Source organism: Cololabis saira, chromosome 7 (assembly GCF_033807715.1).
Source record: "Cololabis saira isolate AMF1-May2022 chromosome 7, fColSai1.1, whole genome shotgun sequence".
NCBI classification, from domain to species: domain Eukaryota; kingdom Metazoa; phylum Chordata; class Actinopteri; order Beloniformes; family Belonidae; genus Cololabis; species Cololabis saira.
The window spans coordinates 34,629,020-34,652,912 of NC_084593.1; the positions used below are offsets into that span (position 1 = coordinate 34,629,020).

Below are 23,893 nucleotides of genomic sequence, written 5' to 3' on the forward strand. Positions count from 1 at the left end.
TGAAGTCTGCATTGAGTGGGTCATGTGACTAGTTCTGGGTCACATGACCCGGAAGTATGGTAGTGTATATTGTATTGGAATGACTCAGCTAGTTCTTCGGATTTGACAAGCCTCAAATAACTTCACCTTGTAATCAAACTGTAGCTCCTAGCAGAAAAACAAAGACATCGTGAGAGAGACAGAACCCGGAAGATTCTGACAATCTTAATTTTATTCAGATATTCCTTAAAATGTGTTAGTAACGGCAATTCGAAAACAAAAATGAGATTTTTTTGAAGAAAACGTTATTTAACATGGGAGTCAATGGAGAGAAAGACAGGATTTGGCATGGCTGTTAGTCTCCCCGTTCAAATTTTGTGCACACCACGCCTGTCAAAGTCACATTTTATGAATCACAAAACCTATGTCTATATTCTGACCAAAAATGATCTGTCTACCTTTTACGGTTTGGCCGTGAGGTCGAGTTACAAATAAAAATTATGATCATTTTTTTAAAGTCTCTCGCACTCTGATCAATTAGAACCGCACTGAAGATTTGACAAAAAAGTGATTTCCAGTCCTCGCTTGAGCGCTCATATCTTGAAAAGTGTACATTTTAGGAAAAAACAGTCCGGGGTTTAGAGAGAGAAGAGAAGTTTTCCTCCGTTTTGAAGTTTGAATGACCTTTCTACGTGCAAGTATGAGAAAGATAGGTGACTCAGAAAAAAGGTGATTTTTTTTTTTTTAACCTCATCCCACACACAGTGTGAAATGCTGCCCCATACAAATACATGGTCCTCATTAGTTTGGAAATTTGGAAATGTTTTTGCACTTCGTGCAAAAACTATTCGTGCCATCGTTCTGAAAATCCACAGGAATGTAGTTAAATTCAGGGCCTACAACTTTCTAAATCGGTTCATAATTTTTCGAGTAACGGTGTGCGAGTGGTGAGGCCCCAAAGTTGACGCAATGCGTTCCGGATGGGGCAAAAAGTGCACGTTTGTGCACGTTGCGCAAAAACGTGCACGCCAATCGCTAATAAAAGTCATACCAATCGATTCCCGATTAAGGCGCACGTTTCTACGTTTTTACTTTTTGAGTTTTCTCAAAGCTGCGCAACTAGTTACGCGCCGAAGTTTTTACGGAAGAATATGGAATAATAATAATAACTAGACCAAAATTCCCGGGAAATTTTGAAGTGCCACGGACTACTGCCGGATGATCGCGGGATGCACCCATGAAGGTCAAGGACTCGATACTTGGTCATTTGACACCACCCATGACTCTCTATGTCAAACCATTCAAAAGATATTGGACTATAACGTATCGGCCAATCAGAAGAAGGGGCGTGGCTAATTTGCACCAATGAGGGTCAGGGACTCGATACTTAGTCATTTGACACCACCCATGTCTCTGTATGTCAAACCATTCAAAAGATATTGGACTTTAACGTATCAGCCAATCAGAAGAAGGGGCGTGGCTAATTTGCACCAATGAGGGTCAGGGACTCGATACTTGGTCATTTGACACCACCCATGTCTCTGTATGTCAAACCATTCAAAAGATATTGGACTATAACGTATCGGCCAATCAGAAGAAGGGGCGTGGCTAATTTGCACCAATGAGGGTGAGGGACTCCATACTTAGTCATTTGACACCACCCATGTCTCTGTATGTCAAACCATTCAAAAGATATTGGACTTTAACGTATCAGCCAATCAGAAGAAGGGGCGGGGCTAATTTGCACCAATGAGGGTCAGGGACTCGATACTTAGTCATTTGACACCACCCATGTCTCTGTATGTCAAACCATTCAAAAGATATTGGACTTTAACGTATCAGCCAATCAGAAGAAGGGGCGTGGCTAATTTGCACCAATGAGGGTCAGGGACTCGATACTTAGTCATTTGACACCACCCATGTCTCTGTATGTCAAACCATTCAAAAGATATTGGACTATAACGTATCGGCCAATCAGAAGAAGGGGCGTGGCTAATTTGCACCAATGAGGGTCAGGGACTCGATACTTAGTCATTTGACACCACCCATGTCTCTGTTTGTCAAACCATTCAAAAGATATTGGACTTTAACGTATCAGCCAATCAGAAGAAGGGGCGGGGCTAATTTGCACCAATGAGGGTCAGGGGCTCGATACTTAGTCATTTGATACCACCCGTGAGTCTCTATGTCAAACCATTCAAAAGATATTGGACTATAACGTATCGGCCAATCAGAAGAAGGGGCGGGGCTAATATGTATATATAATATACAAATGTAAATATTTATATGTATAATAATAATAATATACATATATATCCCATGAACCTGTCCCCAGCAGGACTGGGGATCATGTAAGGTCAAAAGGTCAGGGTTCAGATTCCTCCATTATCCAAGGTAAAGTATTATGAAGTCTGCATTGAGTGGGTCATGTGACTAGTTCTGGGTCACATGACCCGGAAGTATGGTAGTGTATATTGTATTGGAATGACTCAGCTAGTTCTTCGGATTTGACAAGCCTCAAATAACTTCACCTTGTAATCAAACTGTAGCTCCTAGCAGAAAAACAAAGACATCGTGAGAGAGACAGAACCCGGAAGATTCTGACAATCTTAATTTTATTCAGATATTCCTTAAAATGTGTTAGTAACGGCAATTCGAAAACAAAAATGAGATTTTTTTGAAGAAAACGTTATTTAACATCGGAGTCAATGGAGAGAAAGACAGGATTTGGCATGGCTGTTAGTCTCCCCGTTCAAATTTTGTGCACACCACGCCTGTCAAAGTCACATTTTATGAATCACAAAACCTATGTCTATATTCTGACCAAAAATGATCTGTCTACCTTTTACGGTTTGGCCGTGAGGTCGAGTTACAAATAAAAATTATGATCATTTTTTTAAAGTCTCTCGCACTCTGATCAATTAGAACCGCACTGAAGATTTGACAAAAAAGTGATTTCCAGTCCTCGCTTGAGCGCTCATATCTTGAAAAGTGTACATTTTAGGAAAAAACAGTCCGGGGTTTAGAGAGAGAAGAGAAGTTTTCCTCCGTTTTGAAGTTTGAATGACCTTTCTACGTGCAAGTATGAGAAAGATAGGTGACTCAGAAAAAAGGTGATTTTTTTTTTTTTAACCTCATCCCACACACAGTGTGAAATGCTGCCCCATACAAATACATGGTCCCCATTAGTTTGGAAATTTGGAAATGTTTTTGCACTTCGTGCAAAAACTATTCGTGCCATCGTTCTGAAAATCCACAGGAATGTAGTTAAATTCAGGGCCTACAACTTTCTAAATCGGTTCATAATTTTTCGAGTAACGGTGTGCGAGTGGTGAGGCCCCAAAGTTGACGCAATGCGTTCCGGATGGGGCAAAAAGTGCACGTTTGTGCACGTTGCGCAAAAACGTGCACGCCAATCGCTAATAAAAGTCATACCAATCGATTCCCGATTAAGGCGCACGTTTCTACGTTTTTACTTTTTGAGTTTTCTCAAAGCTGCGCAACTAGTTACGCGCCGAAGTTTTTACGGAAGAATATGGAATAATAATAATAACTAGACCAAAATTCCCGGGAAATTTTGAAGTGCCACGGACTACTGCCGGATGATCGCGATTTGGCAGCTACCTTGGGGGACTCCACAGTCCAATGACTTACTATGCGATAAGGCACCGTTAAAATAAACTTTTTGTGACCTTTCAGACAAATAGCTCTTAAACCATTGAATTGCAGAAAAATTAAAACCATAATTAATGAGTTTAGAAATTAAAATGTCATGCTCAATCACATCAAAGGCAGCACTGAAGTCAAGCAATACTGTTCCCACAAGCATCGAGTCATCAATTGATGTTAACCAGTTATTGGACATCTGTGTCATTGCAGTGCAGGTGGAGTGGCCAGACCTATAAGCATGTTGGAACATTGTTGTTAAATCATTGTAAGAAAAGTAATCTTGTACTTGCTTGAATACTATCATCTCCAATAATTTACTGAGAACAGGTAAAATACTTATAGGCCTACTATTTGGACCGCAGAAAGTTGATTTTGTATATTTGGGTAAAGGAATGATCTAACCCTCCTTCCAAAGTTTAGGACACACACCACTAATCAGACACCTGTTGAACATGTGACAGAGAGGCTTCGAAATTACCGCAGCAGATGATCTCAATAGCCTATTGTCCAAGTTGTCCATTCCAGCAGACCCACCAACAGTCAAAGATTTCAGCAGCAATTCCACCCGCAAAACACTGACCAGATGACATTCAAAATGACATAACTTGTTTTTCATAATTAATTTTTTTATCAGCTCATCTGAGTTAGTATCAACAGTACAATGCATTTTCTCTCTGAGTTTAGAACCCTTGTTAACAAAATAATCCTTGAAATAATTTGCAATCTGAGTTGGCTTATTTAAATAAACTCCATTCAGTTCAACAAAAGAGGTACAGGTAGATTTTTCCCCCATAATTTCATTAAGTACATTCCATAATTTCTTACTGTCCTACTGCAAAATTCTTTTCTGATAGAAGTTTTTTCTTTTTGACTCTGTTCACTTTGGTCACATGATGCCTTTGTATACAATAAAGTTTTCTGTCCACAAGAGAACCCGAGAGAACAGCAACCTTCTTAGTCCTTTGAGCCATTAAACTCTTTAATTCAGAATCAATCCAAGGAGCACTTTTGGCTTTAACTGTAAACTTTTTTAACGGAGCATGACTGTTAACAACTCTCAATAGCACATACTTAATGTTATCCAGCTCAGTGAGAAAATTATCCTCATTGAATGTCTTATAAGTTCTTTTTACCATAATATTGGGACAGGCTTTAGGACGCTTTGTTCTCCTGGAGACAGCCACACAGTTATGGTCACTAAACTGGTACAAAAACAGGTGTGGAGCACATATCAGGGGTATTAGTGAAAATATGATGGATACATTTTGATGTTGGAGATCTAGCAGTGTTAATAGAAATTCTTGTAGGTTGATAAATTAATTGGGATAAACCACACATATCAGTCATATATTTAAGCTTGTTCTTGAGAGCACACTCATCAGATAGCCAATCAATGTTCAGATCACCCATCCAGTACATCTCTCCGTTTTCTTCAGTCACTTTATCTAGCATATTACATAATGCATTTAAATATTCTATCCTGACACTAGGTGGCCTGTAACAACATCCAACAAGTATTGGTTTTAAATAGGGGAGATGTACCTGCAGCCATAACACTTCAACATCATCAACCATCAAGTCATGTCTCAATTTAACAGGATAATGGTCATGTATTAGAATGGCCACACCTCCAAACCTATTTCTATCACGTCTATAAATTGAATAGCCACTTATAGAAACTTCTGAATTGTTTATAAAACTGTCCAGGAGGTTTCAGAAATTGCAAGAATATCTATATTGTTCAATTGCAAAAATAAAGAAAGGTCTTGGATTTTATTCCTCAAACTACATGTTAATATGTGCAAGGACTAAGCCTGTAGGTAGTTTGTTTATACCAGTCATCTTATCACATACCTCAAGTTGTTAAATCATCATCACATTCATCAGACATATTGATCCAGCTCTGAAAGTTCATGGATAAGCAGTGTATTTGCAACCTCTGGGTTTCCATTAAGCTTAATGTAGATCTTACAGGTGGCAGTCCAGGTGGCTTGTATTTTGTTATCCTTCCTCAGAACACGTGCTTGGCGGGCAATGTAGGCGTTTCTCCTCGTCAGGTGATCATTTAGATATACACTAGAGCACTTCAGCTTCCGGCCTTGCTTCAGGACATCCACCTTTCGTTTTCTGAGGATTGTGTGTGTGTTTCCCTGAAGAGTTCATGCACACCTATGGACGTGTGTGTGTGTGTGTGTGTGTGTCAGAGAGAGTAGAGCTAGTGAGTGTGTGTCTGTGTTTGAGTGACTGAATGAGTGAGTCTATGCATGTACTCTGCATGTAGAGTAAAAACTGTGGGAGTATGATGATAATGTATGGAAGAAAGTGGAAAAATCTTGAAGGCTTGGAGCTTGAAGTGAGCGATGACATCATTGCACATGTGCGTGTGTCTGTATTTGTGTGTCCATTTGCCCAGATGATAATCATATGGTCAAACAACAGTTAATCCAATACATTTAGAAATTAAATTATATAATAATCATCAATAACACCTCTATTATATGGAACACCAGGACAAAACCAGTACTGTACAAACATGTTTATTAAATGTCAAATATTCAACAAAGTAAACAACTCTGATTCAAGTAAATTGTTCTGCATAACATTTTACATATGTCTTTAAGTAGTATATGGTTTTACACAATATTAATCTTGAAGTGAATTAAGCTTAAGATAATATTTCAAAAATATAAAAATTATGCAAGAATGAAATTACAGATGCATTCAAAATTGTATGGGTGCAGACAAGATCATTGTGCTAATAATACAATTGTAATTTAGATCATCAAAAGGTAAGTAATAATCATGTGGACAACATTCATTAAGAACATAAAGATAAAACAATATAATGCAGTTAAGTGTATGATCATAAAAACATGTCAAGAATTAAATTTTGAGAGAATTGAAGCCTTACAATGCAGAACAAAAGAATAGAGAAGTCTGGGTCAATCTACCATGATTTGTCAGACCAAGAGCCTCTCATTAAAATATCAAAAACTGAACTGTTATTGTGACAATTAAAGTTGCAAATATGGACAATAGACTTCCATTCACAACAGATGTGAGGACAAAATAAGTCCTGAGTCCTTTACAAGGATTGAGACTCACAGAGGTCAAAGGTCCACATCAAAACCAGTGAGGATCCCTCTGTCTGATGGGCATTCATGTGGCAGCAGAATGTCTTTGGACAGTGCAGAGCAGTGGTCATCTTCCTCTTTCCTGAATACACAAAAGCAGAGATATCAGCACAACATACATCATAGTTATTTCTGAATTTAAATTCAGTATACAAATTAGCCTTACAATTGCTCACACACCAGGACAATAGAAAATCTTACCTCTGTGTGGTTGCTGCATCAATAGAGTTGTCTCCAGAGCTGCTGTTGTCACTTGGTCTGCTACCTGGATCTGTTGTAGCCCTGATTTGGAAACAAAGAAATAATCAATAAGTTGTAGTTTTCAAAGCAAGTGAATCATCAAGAAGAAAGCTGCATACATTGGCAGAGCATCTGGCTGATGAGCACCTGCCTGAGACACATTGAACTGCTGCTGTGGCCCCTTGGACACGTGTTGGACCGTCTAGGAAGTCTCGCTGATGCAGCAGAGTGCTGCTACATTGCTGCAGCTCTTCCCATGACCAACCGCAGGTCATCCATGGCTCTACTGGCTCCTGCTGCTCCTGGACCCCTTCCTGTAGCCAGCCCAGGTATGCCTGATCCTGGCTGTACACCAAAGGAGAATGAAAACAACTTTATACATGTGTGTTGAAAAGTTTTTTTAACATAAGATTAAAAAACTTCAAAGAAATGTGAGCATTGAAAAGTCAAATCAAACTAACATCTAACAGTATACTCACCTCTGTCTGTAAGTGCACCTTGCCTGCATCCTCAGTGGCTCTGTAAGTACAACTGACAATATTACACCTGCAGGGGGACTATTCACCCATAGCTGGGACAGCGGTTGACAGGCACCAGGGTTTATCCACACAGTGGTGGCCCTGACGCCGTGTCTCTGGGGCCCGCTGCTGCTCCGAGATCCCCTGCAGTTTAGCCTGGGACCGTGAGGTACCCAGTTTCCGTGTGTGGCCCCGGGGAGGCACTGCAGGAGTCTTGGTAGTGGAGAGGCTTTGTACTGGCAGGAGGAAGCTAACTAAGTCAGCTTCTTCTTTTCACCCTCCATTCAGAAGGCTAGCCAGCGGCAGAAGCAGTGAGCAGAGAGCAGCACAATGCAGCAACATGCACTAGCTCCAAGCACCACACTACTGCACTAGACGCTTCACACATACCCTGTGTTAGCACACAGCAGTGTGTGCTAACACACACACACACAGACGCACACACACGCGCACACACACACACACACACGCGCGCAGACAGACGCACACGCAGACAAACACAGATGACAGACATACACAAAAACAGATAAACAGAGAGGGGGTGCTAGAGAGGGAAAGGTGGGGAAGGAAGAGAGAAGGGGAGGGAATGACAAGGATGTGGATGAAAATACTTACCGTATACCTACCGAATACCTACCATTTCATCTGGGCTGGGCACCTTTTCCGAATTAAACAACATACCTACAAGGGCTCTTTTCCACAATAAAAGACCACAAGAGGAAACCTTTCTCAACCCAAAACCACCATGAGTTGGACCCCAGGCCATATTCACCATAAGCATCCAGATACCAAAAGAAAATAACACAATGAACCACAAGAACTACCCTAACAACAACAACAGGCCATCTTGCTCAACCCCAACCACCATCAACAACAAGCTGTGAACTCTGCCAAAGAGTACTTCACAGATGACTTGGACCCGAGGCCACATTCCCCACAGGCATCCAGACACAACACCACTAAAGCAAAACCACTTCACTCAGAAGACAAGCCTCCCGCTTCTGGCGAAGTCAAAACACAGTACACCGGATCGTGATAACTGTGATACGATTGCAGCACACCTGATTGAAGGCAACATTGTGGTTGCGATATGTAAATATGATCAATCAGTGTCCGCTTTTCGGTCGTTGCAGCGGAAACAAGCTGGCTATAGCCTCTGGACCGAAACAACTCCCATATGGCTTTCTTCCCTTTGGAGAGCAAGTCTTCATTGAAGTCTCCACAAACCACTACAGGCTGGCAACCCATCATCTCTAAAGTGTCCAAGAGGCTTTGCATGTTTGCAAGAAACACGTCAAGTTGGATATTTGGTGGTCTGTACACAGTGGCTATCAATGCTCTGACAGGACCCTCAACCTTGACGACGGCGAATTCAAGGTCGGGCACATTTTGAATGTACCGTCGGGCCTCTGCTTGTAGACAGCTCCTGTAGTACACTGCAACTCCACCTCCATCTTTCATAGCCATATCCGCTCTGTTAGAATATGAGACATTTCTGTTGCGCGCAAACATCTCATATCCCTCCAGCTGGAAGTCTGGAGAAACAAATGATCCCGACAGATGGGATTCGGTGATGCACAGGACATCAGCAAGTCTGAATTCATGGTGGGACCTGATGTCCTCCATGTGCGACGGAAGTCCTTGACAATTGTGATGGACTATTGTCAAAGTTGGACCAGTGTGGTCTGCGGTCTTGACAAAGTGCAAAAGCGGTCTTGCACTCTCGAATGAGGCGTGACTCATAGTCTCCATCGATGTGGTGATTTTAGGATTCGCATAGATCTTCTTTTCTTCAAAGTCTCTGATCCATAGTCCTTGAAGTGAGGTCGTCCGGCTCAGGGCGACATAGGCCATTCCGGGTTCAAAAATGTGCTTCAAGGACACCACAGCAGACTGCACAGTCATGCCTTGCACTTTATGAGCTGTACAGCCGAAGGCCAGCTTCATCGGGAACTGCCGTCGAACCATCCCCCTTATGCTCGTGCTTTCCTCGAACCTTTCCACGTACACCAAGTTATCCTCCGCCCCTTGAATCTTCTTGCGGAATTTCTGGCCTGCCGTGGGATTATCCAATTCGAGTCCAATGAGCTTGACCACAGTCAGTCCGTCTTCGGTGGTGGTGACAATGTTGGCAATTGTTCCAAAAGTGCCATTTACAATCCCGTCCTCAATATCGAGATTCCTGATCACCATGACTCGTGCTCCTTGAGCCGCTTGCAGGTTGTCAGGTAAATCCCTTTTATTGCCTTTAAAGGAATCATACGCAGGTTTCATTTCTCCAGTTCGCAGATCTTTTCTAAAGTCTTGCGCTGGAATCTCTACAACTTGCAACTTTAAGGCAGTTAAAATTGCAGCGTTGTGCTCGTCAACCTCTTTGTTGGTGGCAAAGATATGAAGGGCGTCTGTCGGACAATCTCCGGCCTCCACAACGGCCTGAGCGAGCAGAGCTTCGTCATCCGCGCTGAGCGGATCCTCCTTATTCCTGGTTCTAATCCTGTTCAAGAGCTCGGCAAAAGTGCGATCATCTTTCTGCCGCATTATCTCTGTCAGATTGACCAGCTTGAAATCTTGCCAGAGGTCGAGCACATCATCCTCAAAAACGCATAGCGGTTTGCCTTTACCAAGGGGCGGCAGTTGGTAAAAGTCGCCAACTGCAAGGACAGACATCCCTCCAAATGGTCTCCTGTTTCCTCTGATCTGCTGAAATCTCCAGTGGACATAGGAAAACAGATCCTTAGAGACCATGGATATCTCATCAATAATCAAGATCTCCGCATTGGACAGTGTTACCCTCACTTCGTCCAGTGTGTTTCCGAGACCTTGATACGGAGGTTTCAGGCTTCTCGGCAGCTTCAGCAGTGAGTGCAGTGTTTTGCCAGAGATATTGAAAGCGGCGGTGCCAGTAAACGCCGCCAACAGCACTGAAGGCTTAGACATGTCACCTTCATTGCGTAACCTGGGAAGTTGGCGCAGAATCTTGGTGGCCTCCTGATAAACACACTTGATCACATGGGACTTGCCACAACCAGCTCCCCCAGAGATGAAGTAAAAAAAGGGTTCAGGATCCTGACCCCAGACGCGTTTCAAACACCATTCGCGTATGGCGTAGAAGGCGGACGCCTGCATCTCATTGAGGCTTCGAAACATGTTCCTCACAAAGTCGGGGCTCAATTCCGGCGCCTGGATTGCTGGCATGGCTCCACTGCTCTCACCTTGAAGCTGAAAATCTGGAAGCTGCTCCTGTTCCTCCTCGCCAGGGTTTATGGCTTCTCGCTGAGCGACACACTCTAAACGATCCACCTCAACCTCTGGTGCAAAACTATTCCACGCGTTGCGGATGGGTCCCTCCTTTCGAAACCGTTCGAGGGCTTTGTCGATTTTCCTACCCTCTCCTTCGTAGCGCCTTCTATTGAAGTTGACGTACTTTTTCACAGGCAATCGGCCCGGACGCCGACCACTTTTATAAAACGCTTCGTAGGTCGGGTAGCGTTCCGGCTTCAGATCAGCATCCTCTCTGTGTGGCCAGTACAGTTTTAGGAGCCGTCTGTAATACTTTTCCGGATGTTTCTTCTCTGAGAAACGAGTAAACCGGATGACGGCAGGTTTTCCCGAAGTCCTCTTCTGGATACACCCGTGGTCGTTCTGGAGGGGAATGGCAGTAGCCGATTGACGTTGCTGACCGTAGAGGACCCTGTAATTGGATGTGAAGTCAGCCAGACACATGTCTCGAAACTCGCCTGTATCAGGCCTCTGCATGTATTTTTCCGGCAATCCTGCCATCCAAACGTCCTCTTCATCTGCGGCCATGTTCTGCAGCCTGCTCATCGGAAGACTCATTCTCATACCGTCGTCCTCCGTCTGTATAAAAATTACAGAACGCGAGCACTTTTTCAGCGGTAGGCTGCATACCCGTGCCACAGACTCCTGAGCGCTAACCTCTCGGTGTTTAGCATACGCCTGCATAATCTGCTTCATCTCATCCTGTTTATTAACGCCAGATTTCCGTACATCACGGATGACAGAGTCAAGGAATTCAGTCATCTCGTGCTCTGGCTTGGAGACGTACGACATCATATACATGATGCAACTGAAATCGTCAATGACATACTGGATGTCCATGTTGGCGTTCCATGCTCGCAACAGGTCAGGGTTGTATCCATTCACCCAGCAGTCCTTGGGGTCACGCTTATTGTAGACCACCATTCCACTGGTGAGGGATCTGACACTGTGCGAGTACTCTTCAGGATGCAAGTCACATTTTTGCAACAACTCTGCCAAGTCCTTGAAAGAGGCATTTGGGTCCATTAGAAGATCTCTCACCGGCTTCAGCTTTTCCTTGGCCATCTGTTGCTGCTTTGAGAGGAATTTTTTGCTCTTCTTGGACTTCTTCTGACTCTTCTTGGAATCCTTGGACTTTTCCCCACATTTTTTATGCCCGCCAACATCGTTTTGTCCACAGTCTTGGTCTTTCTGGGCATCGTCTTTCTTGACATCTTCATCATCACCATCATCAACAGCCCCCCAAGGTGTGCAGCCAATGATCGTTTGATCCATGGGCAGTTTTGGAAAACCAAATCTGCACGATACATTGCCTTTCCTGCATGTTTTGGAGTGGTTGCGGCTGTGAACCTGAACCTCAGACACTATTTTGTGGAGCTCGGGGTCCGTGTCCACATCAGGCATCCGACAGCATATATAGCGGTCAATGAATTGGATGACATCCTTGCAGCACTCAGGATCCTCAATCTCTGGTGCATCTTTGATCCACACCAGCATATGGATATGTGGACTACCTCTGGCTTGAAATTCCACCCGATAAAAGTAGTCCTCCACTGGACCGATGGGCTGTGCAGGTGACAGGAGCAGATCTGTCATGAGCGCATCCACTCGCTTCTCAAACAAGCGCATCACCGTCACAGGGTTACTGCGGAGAATCTCACACTTCTCATTCCAGTCCAGCTCTGAGAAGTCCCCTTGCTCACCTTGTTGAGCTTTGATAATGTCAATAACCTCCGGCCATCTCATTTCGGCGGCAGAAAACGTTAGGAAAAACGTTGGCTTGCCCAACTGTCTGACCATGGCGAAAAGATCTCGCAGCGTTTTCTCCCAATACGCTGGAGTGCCTCGGAGGGGTTGCATGAAACGGGTCGCATCCCTATTTTGGATGAGTTGTTCCAGCTCCTCTTTGTCCTGAATCATCTTATTGGAAATTGTCCTCCCATCTTTGGTGAATTTCTTCCCCTTGCGTGTTTGGATGGACATGCTGTTCCTAGCGATGTGCGTTTCCGTCACAAACTGGGAAAAGAACAGATAACTCTGGTCCCTCGCAAAGCGGGCATCCACAGAGAAGAGCCTTGAATTGAAGTACACACTTGGGGACAGATGGATTATTCTGCCCTCATCCAAGGTGTTCTCTCCGGTTGGGAACTGAACAGGAAAGGCCATGGCTTCAAGCTTAGGAATGGCAAAGAAACCGACAGGTTTGTTTCCTTGGGCAGGAGCAATGCTAAATATGCCATCCCCATATGACAGAACCTCCTGTGCTATGTCAAGAGGCTGCATGCACGTGTCCAAGGCCAGACCAGGCCTGAGGTCTTCCTTTTCCTTGTCGTCCACCTCATTGGGCTGCTTTTCACCAGATGTGCCTGCAGCGGGTTCCATGTCTCCTTCCGGATGTCTGGGCTCCATGAGCTGTGCAGCATCTGGGGCTTCCTGTGGAGCATCTCCCTCTTCGAGACTTTCAAATTCAGCACAGTCATCAATCTCAATGTTGCTGTATTCTGAATGAGTCTCTCGCAGTATCCTTAGCCCTGCTAGCACATTCTTCATGTTAACTGTGTAGAAGTGCTGATAGCCCTTGTACTTGATGTTGCGCTTCAACTTTACTTGCAACAGCTGGGCTTGGGCGCTGGGCCTCGGAAGAGCATTGACTGTGGTTTCCATCTCTGATGGTACACACACAACTGCTCCGTGTACTGCTCTTTGACGTCCTTTGGGCAAGGCAACTATCTTTGCAAACGGTAAGATCTTTGCAATCAATTGCCTTTCCAGCACGTTCAACTGTTCGAGCTCTGGGGGAATGGGTGCGAGCTCCAGGTTGTTGCCAGCTGCCATGGACGGCATTCGTCCTCTGGCCAAGTGGCTGTCACAGGTGTGGCAGATCCACTCCCGCATCCTGTCCTGTGGAACGGTGCATGGGGCTGAGCAATCGGTGTCACAAACGTGGACATACTTACCTGTCAAGCAAGCAGCCACCACACAAATGTTTTTTACATATTTGGCTCTGTTGCAATGCCTTACCTGATTGGGGAACAGAGCTCTGTGACACACTGTGCAGACATGTGTGGGCCCATGTCTAATTCTTTCCCGAAATACCGATATGGCTTCTACCATCACAGGGTTGACCACAGGCTGTGCAGTTTCCGGGCGGCAGTTTACGATGTCCATGTATTTCCTCTTAATCCTGAGTGCACACTTCAACTTGTGACGAATACGAAGTGCAGCATCTTGAGCGAGTCTATCCTTTTTGTTCTGGATGCAGTGTTGTATGTGACGCAGCCTGAACTCTGGGTTGTGGTGATATTTCTCCCTCACGTACTTTTTCTGTTTGATTTTAAAATGAGGATCCGTGATGTACCTCTCCCTCACGTACTTTTTCTGTTTGTTTTTAAAATGAGGATCAGTGCAGTACCTCTCCCTCACGTACTTTTTCTGTTTGATTTTAAAATGAGGATCCGTGATGTACCTCTCCCTCACGTACTTTTTCTGTTTGTTTTTAAAATGAGGATCAGTGCAGTACCTCTCGCTCACGTACTTTTTCCGTTTGATTTTAAAATGAGGATCAGTGCTGTATCTCTCCTTCATGTACTTTTTCATTAAAGTTTTTTGTTTGCTCTGAAAATTTGGATCCACGTAACTTCTTCTGATGTACTTCTTCTTTTGTTTCCGGTGATAACGGTCTTTTACGTATTTGGTTTTAATCGCCTGCAGTTTTGTCAGCCGAAATTCCAAACTGCTGACATATTTCTCTTTCTCATACTGCGCTCTATTAGTGGTGCTTGTACCAATGTCTACAGGTGTTACATGTTGCTTTTTGCACTCACTTGATCTACGCATAACCTTTTTTCGCATGTGTTTCGCGATTTTCGAAAAATCCTTCCCTGTCGTGGGACGTGTTAGGTTGGCGCGCTGATTCAAGTCCTGATTCTTTGGATGTCTGAAGTTAGTTTTCTGTGGGACATCTTCTAACAATTGTGCTTCTGGTACAGCCGTTGATGGATTTTTGATGGTCACATCCTCCGACTGCCCAGGCATCTCACTGAGTGTGTGGTTACTTGTAAAGGAAACAGGCATGAACTCATAGCTGCCATAAGGGCCACGGTTTTTAAAAAGCACAAGCAAATGATCAACCATCTCACTCAATTTAGAGAAGGTCAGCATAATTGCTTTTCCATCACTGTGAGGAAAACCTTTGGCAGACCTTGAGTGGGAATCAAAAAACCCGTAGCGTCCGGACCGGTCACGGAACACTGCAATGCACTCAGGCATGACAATGAGAAAAGCAAGGTTGACACCTTCAGAGAGGCTCTTCAGCTGTTCACGAAGGCACAGTCCTCTCCTGCTTCGAGGGCTGCCGTCTACAGCCTTCAAGAAACCAACCCTCAAGTCCGACATGTCCAACTGAACATTGTAGGTATCCGAATCGGTGAAAACCTGTTTCGGCATCTCCTCTATGGTCAAGTGGTTGCTTTTGAACCTTTTGTCCGCCTTCAACTGTTCTTTGATACCTACATAGAGTGCATTCCCCTGTTCAAGCACTCTATCAAGTGAGACCATGTCAAAATCCACCCCCTCCTGGTGGTAGGCGAGAAAGGTCAGAGCCATGCAGGTACACTGGTGATTGCGAGAAAAGGTTCCATACCTCCCGTCCTTCTGAGAATGCGACGCCCTCACGCGATGGCTCGGACCGACGGCAGGATCCTGAAATCATTTTAAGGAATGTTGTCATTAAGTAAGTGACAGATCAATCATTATCAATCTCATCATTAATCATAATTCGTTTCATTATCATCGTTAATCTTATATTTTTTAACATACCTTACATGCCTCCAACATATGTAACCAGCAATGGGTGGACAAAGTATTCACATCCTTTACTTAAGTGAAAGTACCAATACAATAATGTAAAATTGCTCAATTACAATTAAAAGTCCTGCATGTCAAATACTGCTTAAATAAAAGGGTACATAAATTATAGCAGCAAAATACACTAAGTATAATAATACACAAGTATTAAAACTAAAACTACTGAGTCCAGTGGTTCACAACCCTGGGTCAGAAACTGTGTGTGTTTGTGTGTGAGAGAGTGAGTAAAAACAGAGGTGCAGTAGTTAAAAGATGTAATTTACCTGGCTGGGACGTTCCTGGAAGGTGGACTCCTGGGGCTGGGCAGGGTCAGACGCACCAGGCTCCACCACCACTCTCCTAGGACTGCAAGGCGCTGGCTTGGAGGACACATCCACGGCTGGTGCCTCCACCTAAAACAATAAATAAATAAATAACTGTGTGAACTGCATTGACAAAATGAAACCATGTATTTTAATACTGTGTTACAATTATTCACTAAATATAACAATAAAATGTTTTTGTCTATGGTGTGTCTACTCAAAATACTCAAACAAATCCAAATAAGTATTACTCAAATAAATCAGACAAAATATGACAAACCTGCTGCTTCTCCCGGGTCCTCTTGGAGGCGACGCGTCTCTCTCGGCGCTCCACGGTCGACTTCTGCTGGAACAAAAACCATACAGACTTTTTTCACACCATATTTGCGACTTAGCTCCTCTTGGACAATAAATGGGAAGAGGGACACACTTTTTAAAAGAGGCCTCAATGAAAAAATAAAATCTGCATGAACATTACCTTCCTGCCGTCCGGACGAGCTGCGCACTCCACAGCGCTGGGAAGGTGGGCCGGAACGGCCTTCTCCATCACATCCAGGATCGCCGGACTAAACCACACAGGATTTAGCGGGATCGAATCCACCCCCACGTCCACCTGTGAAGACAGAACACGTGTCTGCTCCAAAGGGCTGGATGGACGTGGCGCGGTGACCACGTCCTTCACAACCACTTTTGGTGAGACACGTCTGGCAGGAGGCGACGTCCTGGGAGAAGTCTGGGCCCTCGGGACGACACGTCTGGCAGGAGGCGACGTCCTGGGAGAAGTCTGGGCCCTCGGGACGACACGTCTGGCAGGAGGCGACGTCCTGGGAGAAGTCTGGGCCCTCGGGACGACACGTCTGGCAGGAGGCGATGTCCTCGGAGGCGTCTGGACCCTCGGGACTGTGGACTCCAGCTGGTGGTGGAGGGTCCACCACAGCAACTCCGCAAGCCTCTCCATCCCACCCTCCTTGCTGAGATGGACCTGACAAACATGACCAAAAGTGATTTAGCAGACAGAAATTTTCAGTAAACCTGTACCTGAACTTTCCCTATCATCTACCAAAGATATGCACACCACATTTTCTTAACATTTCTTAGAGTGTCATATACTTACTCCGTCAGGACACCACAGGTCCAGTTGTGTCAGCGGAAAGTAGTGGGTGGCAGAGACGTACCTGACACCTAAGATACAAAAAAAAAAACATAATGACTTATTGACTCATTGAACCTTATTGATACATACAGGACTGTCTCAGAAAATTAGAATATTGGGATAAAGTGCTTTATTTTCTGTAATGCAATTAAAAAAAAAAAGCAAAAATGTCATACATTCTGGATTCATTATAAAATTAACTGAAATATTGCAAGCCTTTTATTATTTCAATATTGCTGATTTTGGCTTACAGTTTAAGATTAAAATTCCCAGAATATTTAATTTTTTTTCAGATAGGATATGAGTTTTCTTAAGCTGTAAGCCATGATCAGTAATATTAAAATAATAAAAGGCTTGCAATATTTCAGTTGATTTGTAATGAATCCAGAATGTATGACATGTTTGCATTACAGAAAATAAAGAACTTTATACACAATATTTTAATTTTCTCAGACAGTCTTGTACATACTTTCAGCCAAATCAATTATGAGTGAAGTTTGGCATTGCCACTTAAATATCAAGAAACACTGCTATACATGTCACTGTACTTTTTGTTTACATACCCATACGTGCAGCCACACGGTGGTATTCCTGGCTTAGAAGCTCCTGGAGGTCCAGCTCTACGGTGAGACGGCGAGGGAAGTCCAAAACACACACCTAGAGTGAAAAAGATGTTCTTTCTCAGTAATTACATTCTCTACCTCAAAAATTGCATAGAAATTGAAGTTATATGCATAAAATCAAGTATATCATCAGACATGTTATCAAGATAATAACAATATAAGAATACTTACGTTGGGCCAGGTCGAACAGGCAGTCAGCAGGAGCTTACCAAACGCGACACCTGCCTGAGTGACGGTCCCGCTGGCGCTCAAGTCGTTACTGGGTGCCAAAATGCAGACTGCCGCGGGTGAGCGAGGCAGTACAGCATTCAGCACCTCAGTACGCAACTCAAGTGCCGACGCCCCAGGGACAGACAGGACGCCACAGGACAGACGTCGGTCCGGCAGTCCCACCAACCCGTCCGCGATGGGCCGAAGGTGGGAGTCACCAACAAGCAGGACGAACTGCATGAGAAGGCAAATTTTTTTTTTATCAATGTGCAAAGATCCCCAAACTACAAAAAACAGATTTTACTCAATGGAATCTAAGAGTATTATACCTTCTTGTCAGGTGACTCCGCTGGGACAACCAACTTCCGGAAATGGGGAGTGAAGGTGGACTTGTCCCACTTCAGCACGCGATGGCGGTGACCCGTACCGTGGCCTAGGAGCAAGCACAAACACAAAAACTGTCAAACCTGCTTAAAACAAAGTCAATACCTTTACATCATAAAACCTGTAAAAACCCCAGGGAAAATGTGTTTACAATTAAACAACAAGAATATACAATTTACATGTAATGAAAACAAACAGTGGGCTACATACCTGGGCGGAAGTCAGAGGGGGACACCTGGTGGTGGGACAGAAAAGTATTACATCACTACTCACACTTGTAGTACACTGAAGCAGAGCCGGATTAACGCAAAGGGAAACTAGGCATGTGCCTAAGGCCTGATTGGCAGGGGGGCCCAGACAGAGGAAAAAATAAATAAAATAAAAATATATGTCCTATCTACAATTTATTTCAGTGTTAGTATATCAATATTTATTAACTAATTAAAAATGACGACGTTTACTTTAACGTTACGTCACATTAACGCCACTCAGTTAAATCCGAGGGGAGGACTAAGCGGGACAATTAAGCTATCAGGCTGCAAGGTCTGGTTTATTGTTGGACAGTTTCTAAATGGTTGTGATAAATGTGAAGAGTTCACGTTTGTCTTCTTGTTCCTGTACTTAATCACAGGTGTGAATATGGGCTCTAGGTGAAGGGACTAGAATTTTTATTCACCCAATTCAGGTCCGTTTTCCAAATTAGTAAAAAAGTGAGAAAAAAAAAAGGGTTCTTGGTTCAAACATAAGGTATAGATCAAATTATTTAATGATTGCTTATTTTTCTACAATGTGTCTGTGATTAAATCTGCTTTTAGAATGCAGTCTAGTAAAGGACACCATTCCAGACCAGGAGATTAGAGGTGATGCTTGTCCATGTAAATAAACATATTTACCACTACAGCACAGTTTGTCTTACTGCAAATTTTATTGGTCTTTGTATATTTGACTTCTTATTTAACTATTAAATTTAATCAACACATTTAATTAAGATTTTCTGCAAAATGCAATAGACAACATTTATTTTACTTGCTCTGTTTACATAGCAATGCTGACACCTATTGGTCATTTACTGGTACTACTGTCTTAACAATGACATTCGCAATCGATAAGATAAGGATAATTTAATAGCATTTAATACAGCGGTGTAATAATCTGTAAATAATAAAAATAAAAAAATAGTCTGTTTAATATACAACATGACTTATTTTGGAATACAAATAACCAACTTGCCTATGACTATGCTATACTATGTAAAATGTGAATTAACTTTTATTAGTAACTTTGGTAAGTTTAAGATTTCAATTCATAAATAACATCGATGGAGGGGGGCCCAAAAATCACAGTCTGCCTAGTGTAGTCCATTTATTTAATCCGGCTCTGTGAAGCATCGTGTAGAGTGCAGCACTGTACTGCAAATACCCTGTGTGTGTGTGTGTGTGTGTGTGTGTGGGCAGTTGTAGAAGAAATAAAAACTTACCCTTCCAGCCTGGTAAGGAGAGAAGGAGGGTGAGATCGGCAGAGGGGTCCACAGCTTCTTCATCTGAAACACAGAACTGATGTTACTAAAACTGAAGACTTTGAATTACACAGTGCATTTCATTAATACTTGATAAAAAGCATAGAGTGAACACTATACCTTCTGGGCAGGAGACTGGGAGGGGCTGGCTCCATCCCTCTGGGTCCAGAACGGCTGGGCTGGCGGCGGCGTCTCTGGCTGGGTCACCTCAAAACACAAAACCAATCAAATGCAGTCAATAAGTGACATATTGCAGTCACTTGACAGAAGAAGCACTCACTTTCCTCACGTCTACTTTAATGTTTTGCAGTCTATTGTGTGTAGCTTTAAAGCTATCTATTCTGTACTTTGCTTGTACCTCGTCCGGCTTGCTCCAGCGCAGCTTCTGCGCCCTCGAACGCTTTCCCTTCTGTGGCATCTCGTCACCAACCTGTAAACACTTCAGAAAAAAACACTCCAAAACACGGTTATTTCACAGGCAAACACAATGCAGTGTAAAAGTGTGAAATTTGAACAAACACAATATCAACTAGAACGATAAACAATGCAAACAATTTGTGTGTGTGTGTGTGTGTGTGTGTGTGTGTGTGTGTGTGTGTGTGAGAGAGAATGGATGTATTTCAGTATAGGGCTATGTATTTAGGTTGTGTGCTCTGTTTGTGTAGCTGGTGTGTGTTGGCGGTCTTGCTCTCAGAAGCTGCGAAACTGCAAAAAGAAGGAAACAATTTTTTTAGACTGTGGTTTATATGAAATTTTGGAAAAGACAAAAGCATACACAGACATCACAACACATCACACATCTCAGTACAAATCACACAACACAACAACGCGCATTAGCATTAAAAATGTTTTTTTTTTTTTTAATTAATCGATTCCAAATAGTCACGTGACGCATCGATGAATTGCACCCACCTCTAACGCGCATCACAACAACACATAACACACATCACAACACATCTCAGTACAAATCACACAACAACGCACAACACAACACACATCATACAAAACACAACACATTACATCACAACTTGTTTTCAAAGGTAAGAAATTTTTTATTTTATGCTCTCTATGCCGTGTTTCATCAAGAAGTCCAGCATTCACACTGAAAGCGTCGCATAGCCAGCTCCGGCTGCCATTCATTTCCTATGAAAACATGCGTGGAGAGGCAGCCGGAGCAGCACATCAGTTTGAAGTTGAAAAATCTGAACTTTATGCAAATGAACAGCGGCGACGCTGAGGCAGTGTCCAATCACAGACCGGGATTCCCGAAGCCTCAATGCAGATTGTACGTTCATGTAGACACAAACGTACACTCATTCACATGCGTACAGGAGCAGAGCTGTGCACTAACAAACTTATTTTATCAGGAAATAATGTATTTGATCCAGCAAAATGACATTTTTGCTGATTTACTGCCGTTTTTACCCGAACTGATCATGTGATGGTTCTGATGGTTGAGGAGCTGGATGTTCCAAACTATTTTATTTGCTACATTGATCCAACGCAAAATAATTAAAAACCGTGCTTATTAATCACAAAACACAGTTTAAACATCATGACCCAATCCGCTCCGACCCGGTGTGTCAGTGATCAGCGCAGACAGACTGCAGCTTCACCGGGACCCTCAATGATGGTTGATGTTGATCCAGGACCAACCTGGTTAAGGAGCATCAAACTCTCTCTTATCTACGCAGAAATAACGCTAAAATATAAAGTAGGCTTCCCAAAGTGTGATCCATGGTGAAATAGGAAACTGAAGATGTGCAGCTACAGGACTGTCTCAGAAAATTTGAAGAAAACAAGAAAAGCTTTTCTTGGCTCATATCTTTATTTCTTTCTGACTCATTTCCTTCCTTCCTTCATCAGACTTTCCAAATCTGGCTTTACACAAAAACGCTTCACGGCCGATCCCGTGAAGCTATTTATAGTAACAAGTCAAAAATAAAATAAAGTGTGTGTGTGTGTGTGTGTGTGTGTGTACACACACACACACACACACACACACACACACACACACACACACACACACACACACACACACACACACACACACACACACACACACACACACACACACACACACACACACACACACACACACACACACACACACACACACACACACACACACACACACACACACACACACACACACACACACACACACACACACACACACACACACACACACACACACACACACACACACACACACACGGTGCGATTTGTGAAAAAACCAGAGGTGTCAAAAGTATTCACATTCATTACTCAGGTAGAAGTATAGATACTAGAGTTTAAAAATACTCCTGTAGAAGTTGAAGTGTCAACTCAGTTTTTTTACTCAAGTACTACTCAAGTTTCTTTCTGGCTCATATCTTTATTTATTTATTTCTGGCTCAAAAGTATTCACATTCATTACTAGGTAGAAGTATAGATACTAGAGTTTAAAAATAAAAAATAAACTCAAATATCCCATCTCAAAAAATAAGAATATTCTGGGAATCTTAAACTGTAAGCCATAATCAGCAATATTAAAATAATAAAAGGCTTGCAATATTTCAGTTGATTTGTAATGAATCCAGAATGTATGACATTTTTGCATTAAAGAAAATAAAAAGACTTTATCACAATATTCTAATATTCTGAGAGAGTCCTGTATATATAGATAATTTAGGCTATACGCACTTTGTTCCCTCAAGTTCTGCAGCACAGCTTCAAGCCCCAGGGTTTTTATTTATTTGTTTTATTATTATTATTTTTTTTTTTATTATTTATTTTATTTTTGTTTTTCAGGGCTCCAGACTAACTTTCCACTAGGAGCACCAGTGCTCCTTACTGAAAATTCTAGGAGCACCAGCACAAAATTTAAGAGCATCTATATCGACACAACATAATTTTGTCTATATTAACTGCATTACTGATAATTTAGCAATAAACACAGAAAATTTACAGTAATACCAATGTACTGCTACATTCATTGCATCAGCAATAACACCAATAAACTGCACACATGCTGTCGTTGCAGTAAGTGGGATTTATTTGAAATCCTTCTTTTTTTAACAATTTTATCAGGCCACTGAATTTTGTGAAGGGCAACTCCTCCTTGGCGATATGTACGGAAGCGTATTGCATTCACTTAAGAAAAACCTGCTGTGTTTTTCTGAATTAACCAGATACTCTCCTGGATGAAAGTAGAGGAGAGATTGGCATGCTATTAGTACTGATCAAGATCACGTCTGGTATCATGATTATGATACCAGACAGGCCTTAAGCTGTCGTTTCAGACTACCTAGACTGAGGACAAATGCACTGAAAAGAACTGTATCGTACAGAGCTATTGTTTACTGGAATGGACTTCCGTACTGCCTCATACTCAAGTGTAAGAAATCAGGATTTAAAAGGGAATTGAAAAAAGCTGTTTTGAGTAAAGAGATTAGGTTAAAATTCAGTTGACTGATGTCTGTAAAGCTGCAGAGTGCCTTATTTTGTATGTGCTGCGGTCAAGCCAGCTGTCATTCATACTTACGTGGTCAAATCAGCCCTCCTAAATTTCATGTGCGCTCCTATTTCAGCCTTTACGGTAAATGAATGAATGCGGCTCAGAAACAAAAATATATTAAGTTCTGAGTTTGAGATAATGTAGATGTGTTTTTTTTCATATACCCATACTTCCACCGTAATATTTACACGCTCTTACTGTAAAAGAACAGGATGAAACACTTTTCTTTTAAGATCTAGACTCCTTTTTTGCTTAAGGTTCTGTTTTGCAGGGACTATAAAAATGATTTCTCCCATAATTTCACCCAATACCCCATATAGCCCTCTTTACAAGTACAATCACTACAGGCACAGTGCATTTCAAACAATTTTACTGTACAAATATTGAAATATTAAGCAAAACAGAACCTGAAGTAAAAAAAAAAAAAGTGTTTCATCCCTTTCTTTTATAGTAAGAGTGTAAATATGACGGTGGAAATATGGGTGTAATCAAGGTAATGAGAAAAATATATGAAAAAAACA

General features: G+C 42.6%; 1 protein-coding gene across 1 annotated transcript; it reads right to left on the reverse strand.

Annotated features, from left to right (window-relative positions):
- Nucleotides 1–16,665: 16,665 nt before the first annotated feature.
- On the reverse strand, nucleotides 16,666–20,291 carry LOC133447387 (uncharacterized). Its single transcript, XM_061726059.1, has 9 exons — nucleotides 20,232–20,291; nucleotides 19,994–20,080; nucleotides 19,835–19,897; nucleotides 18,568–18,592; nucleotides 18,303–18,406; nucleotides 17,935–18,207; nucleotides 17,704–17,797; nucleotides 17,115–17,169; nucleotides 16,666–16,969 (listed from the first exon to the last, which is right to left on the reverse strand). The coding sequence occupies exons 1-9, from the start codon at nucleotides 20,289–20,291 to the stop codon at nucleotides 16,666–16,668; spliced, it is 1,065 nt and encodes a 354-aa protein (XP_061582043.1).
- Between the last annotated feature and the right edge of the window lie 3,602 nt (nucleotides 20,292–23,893).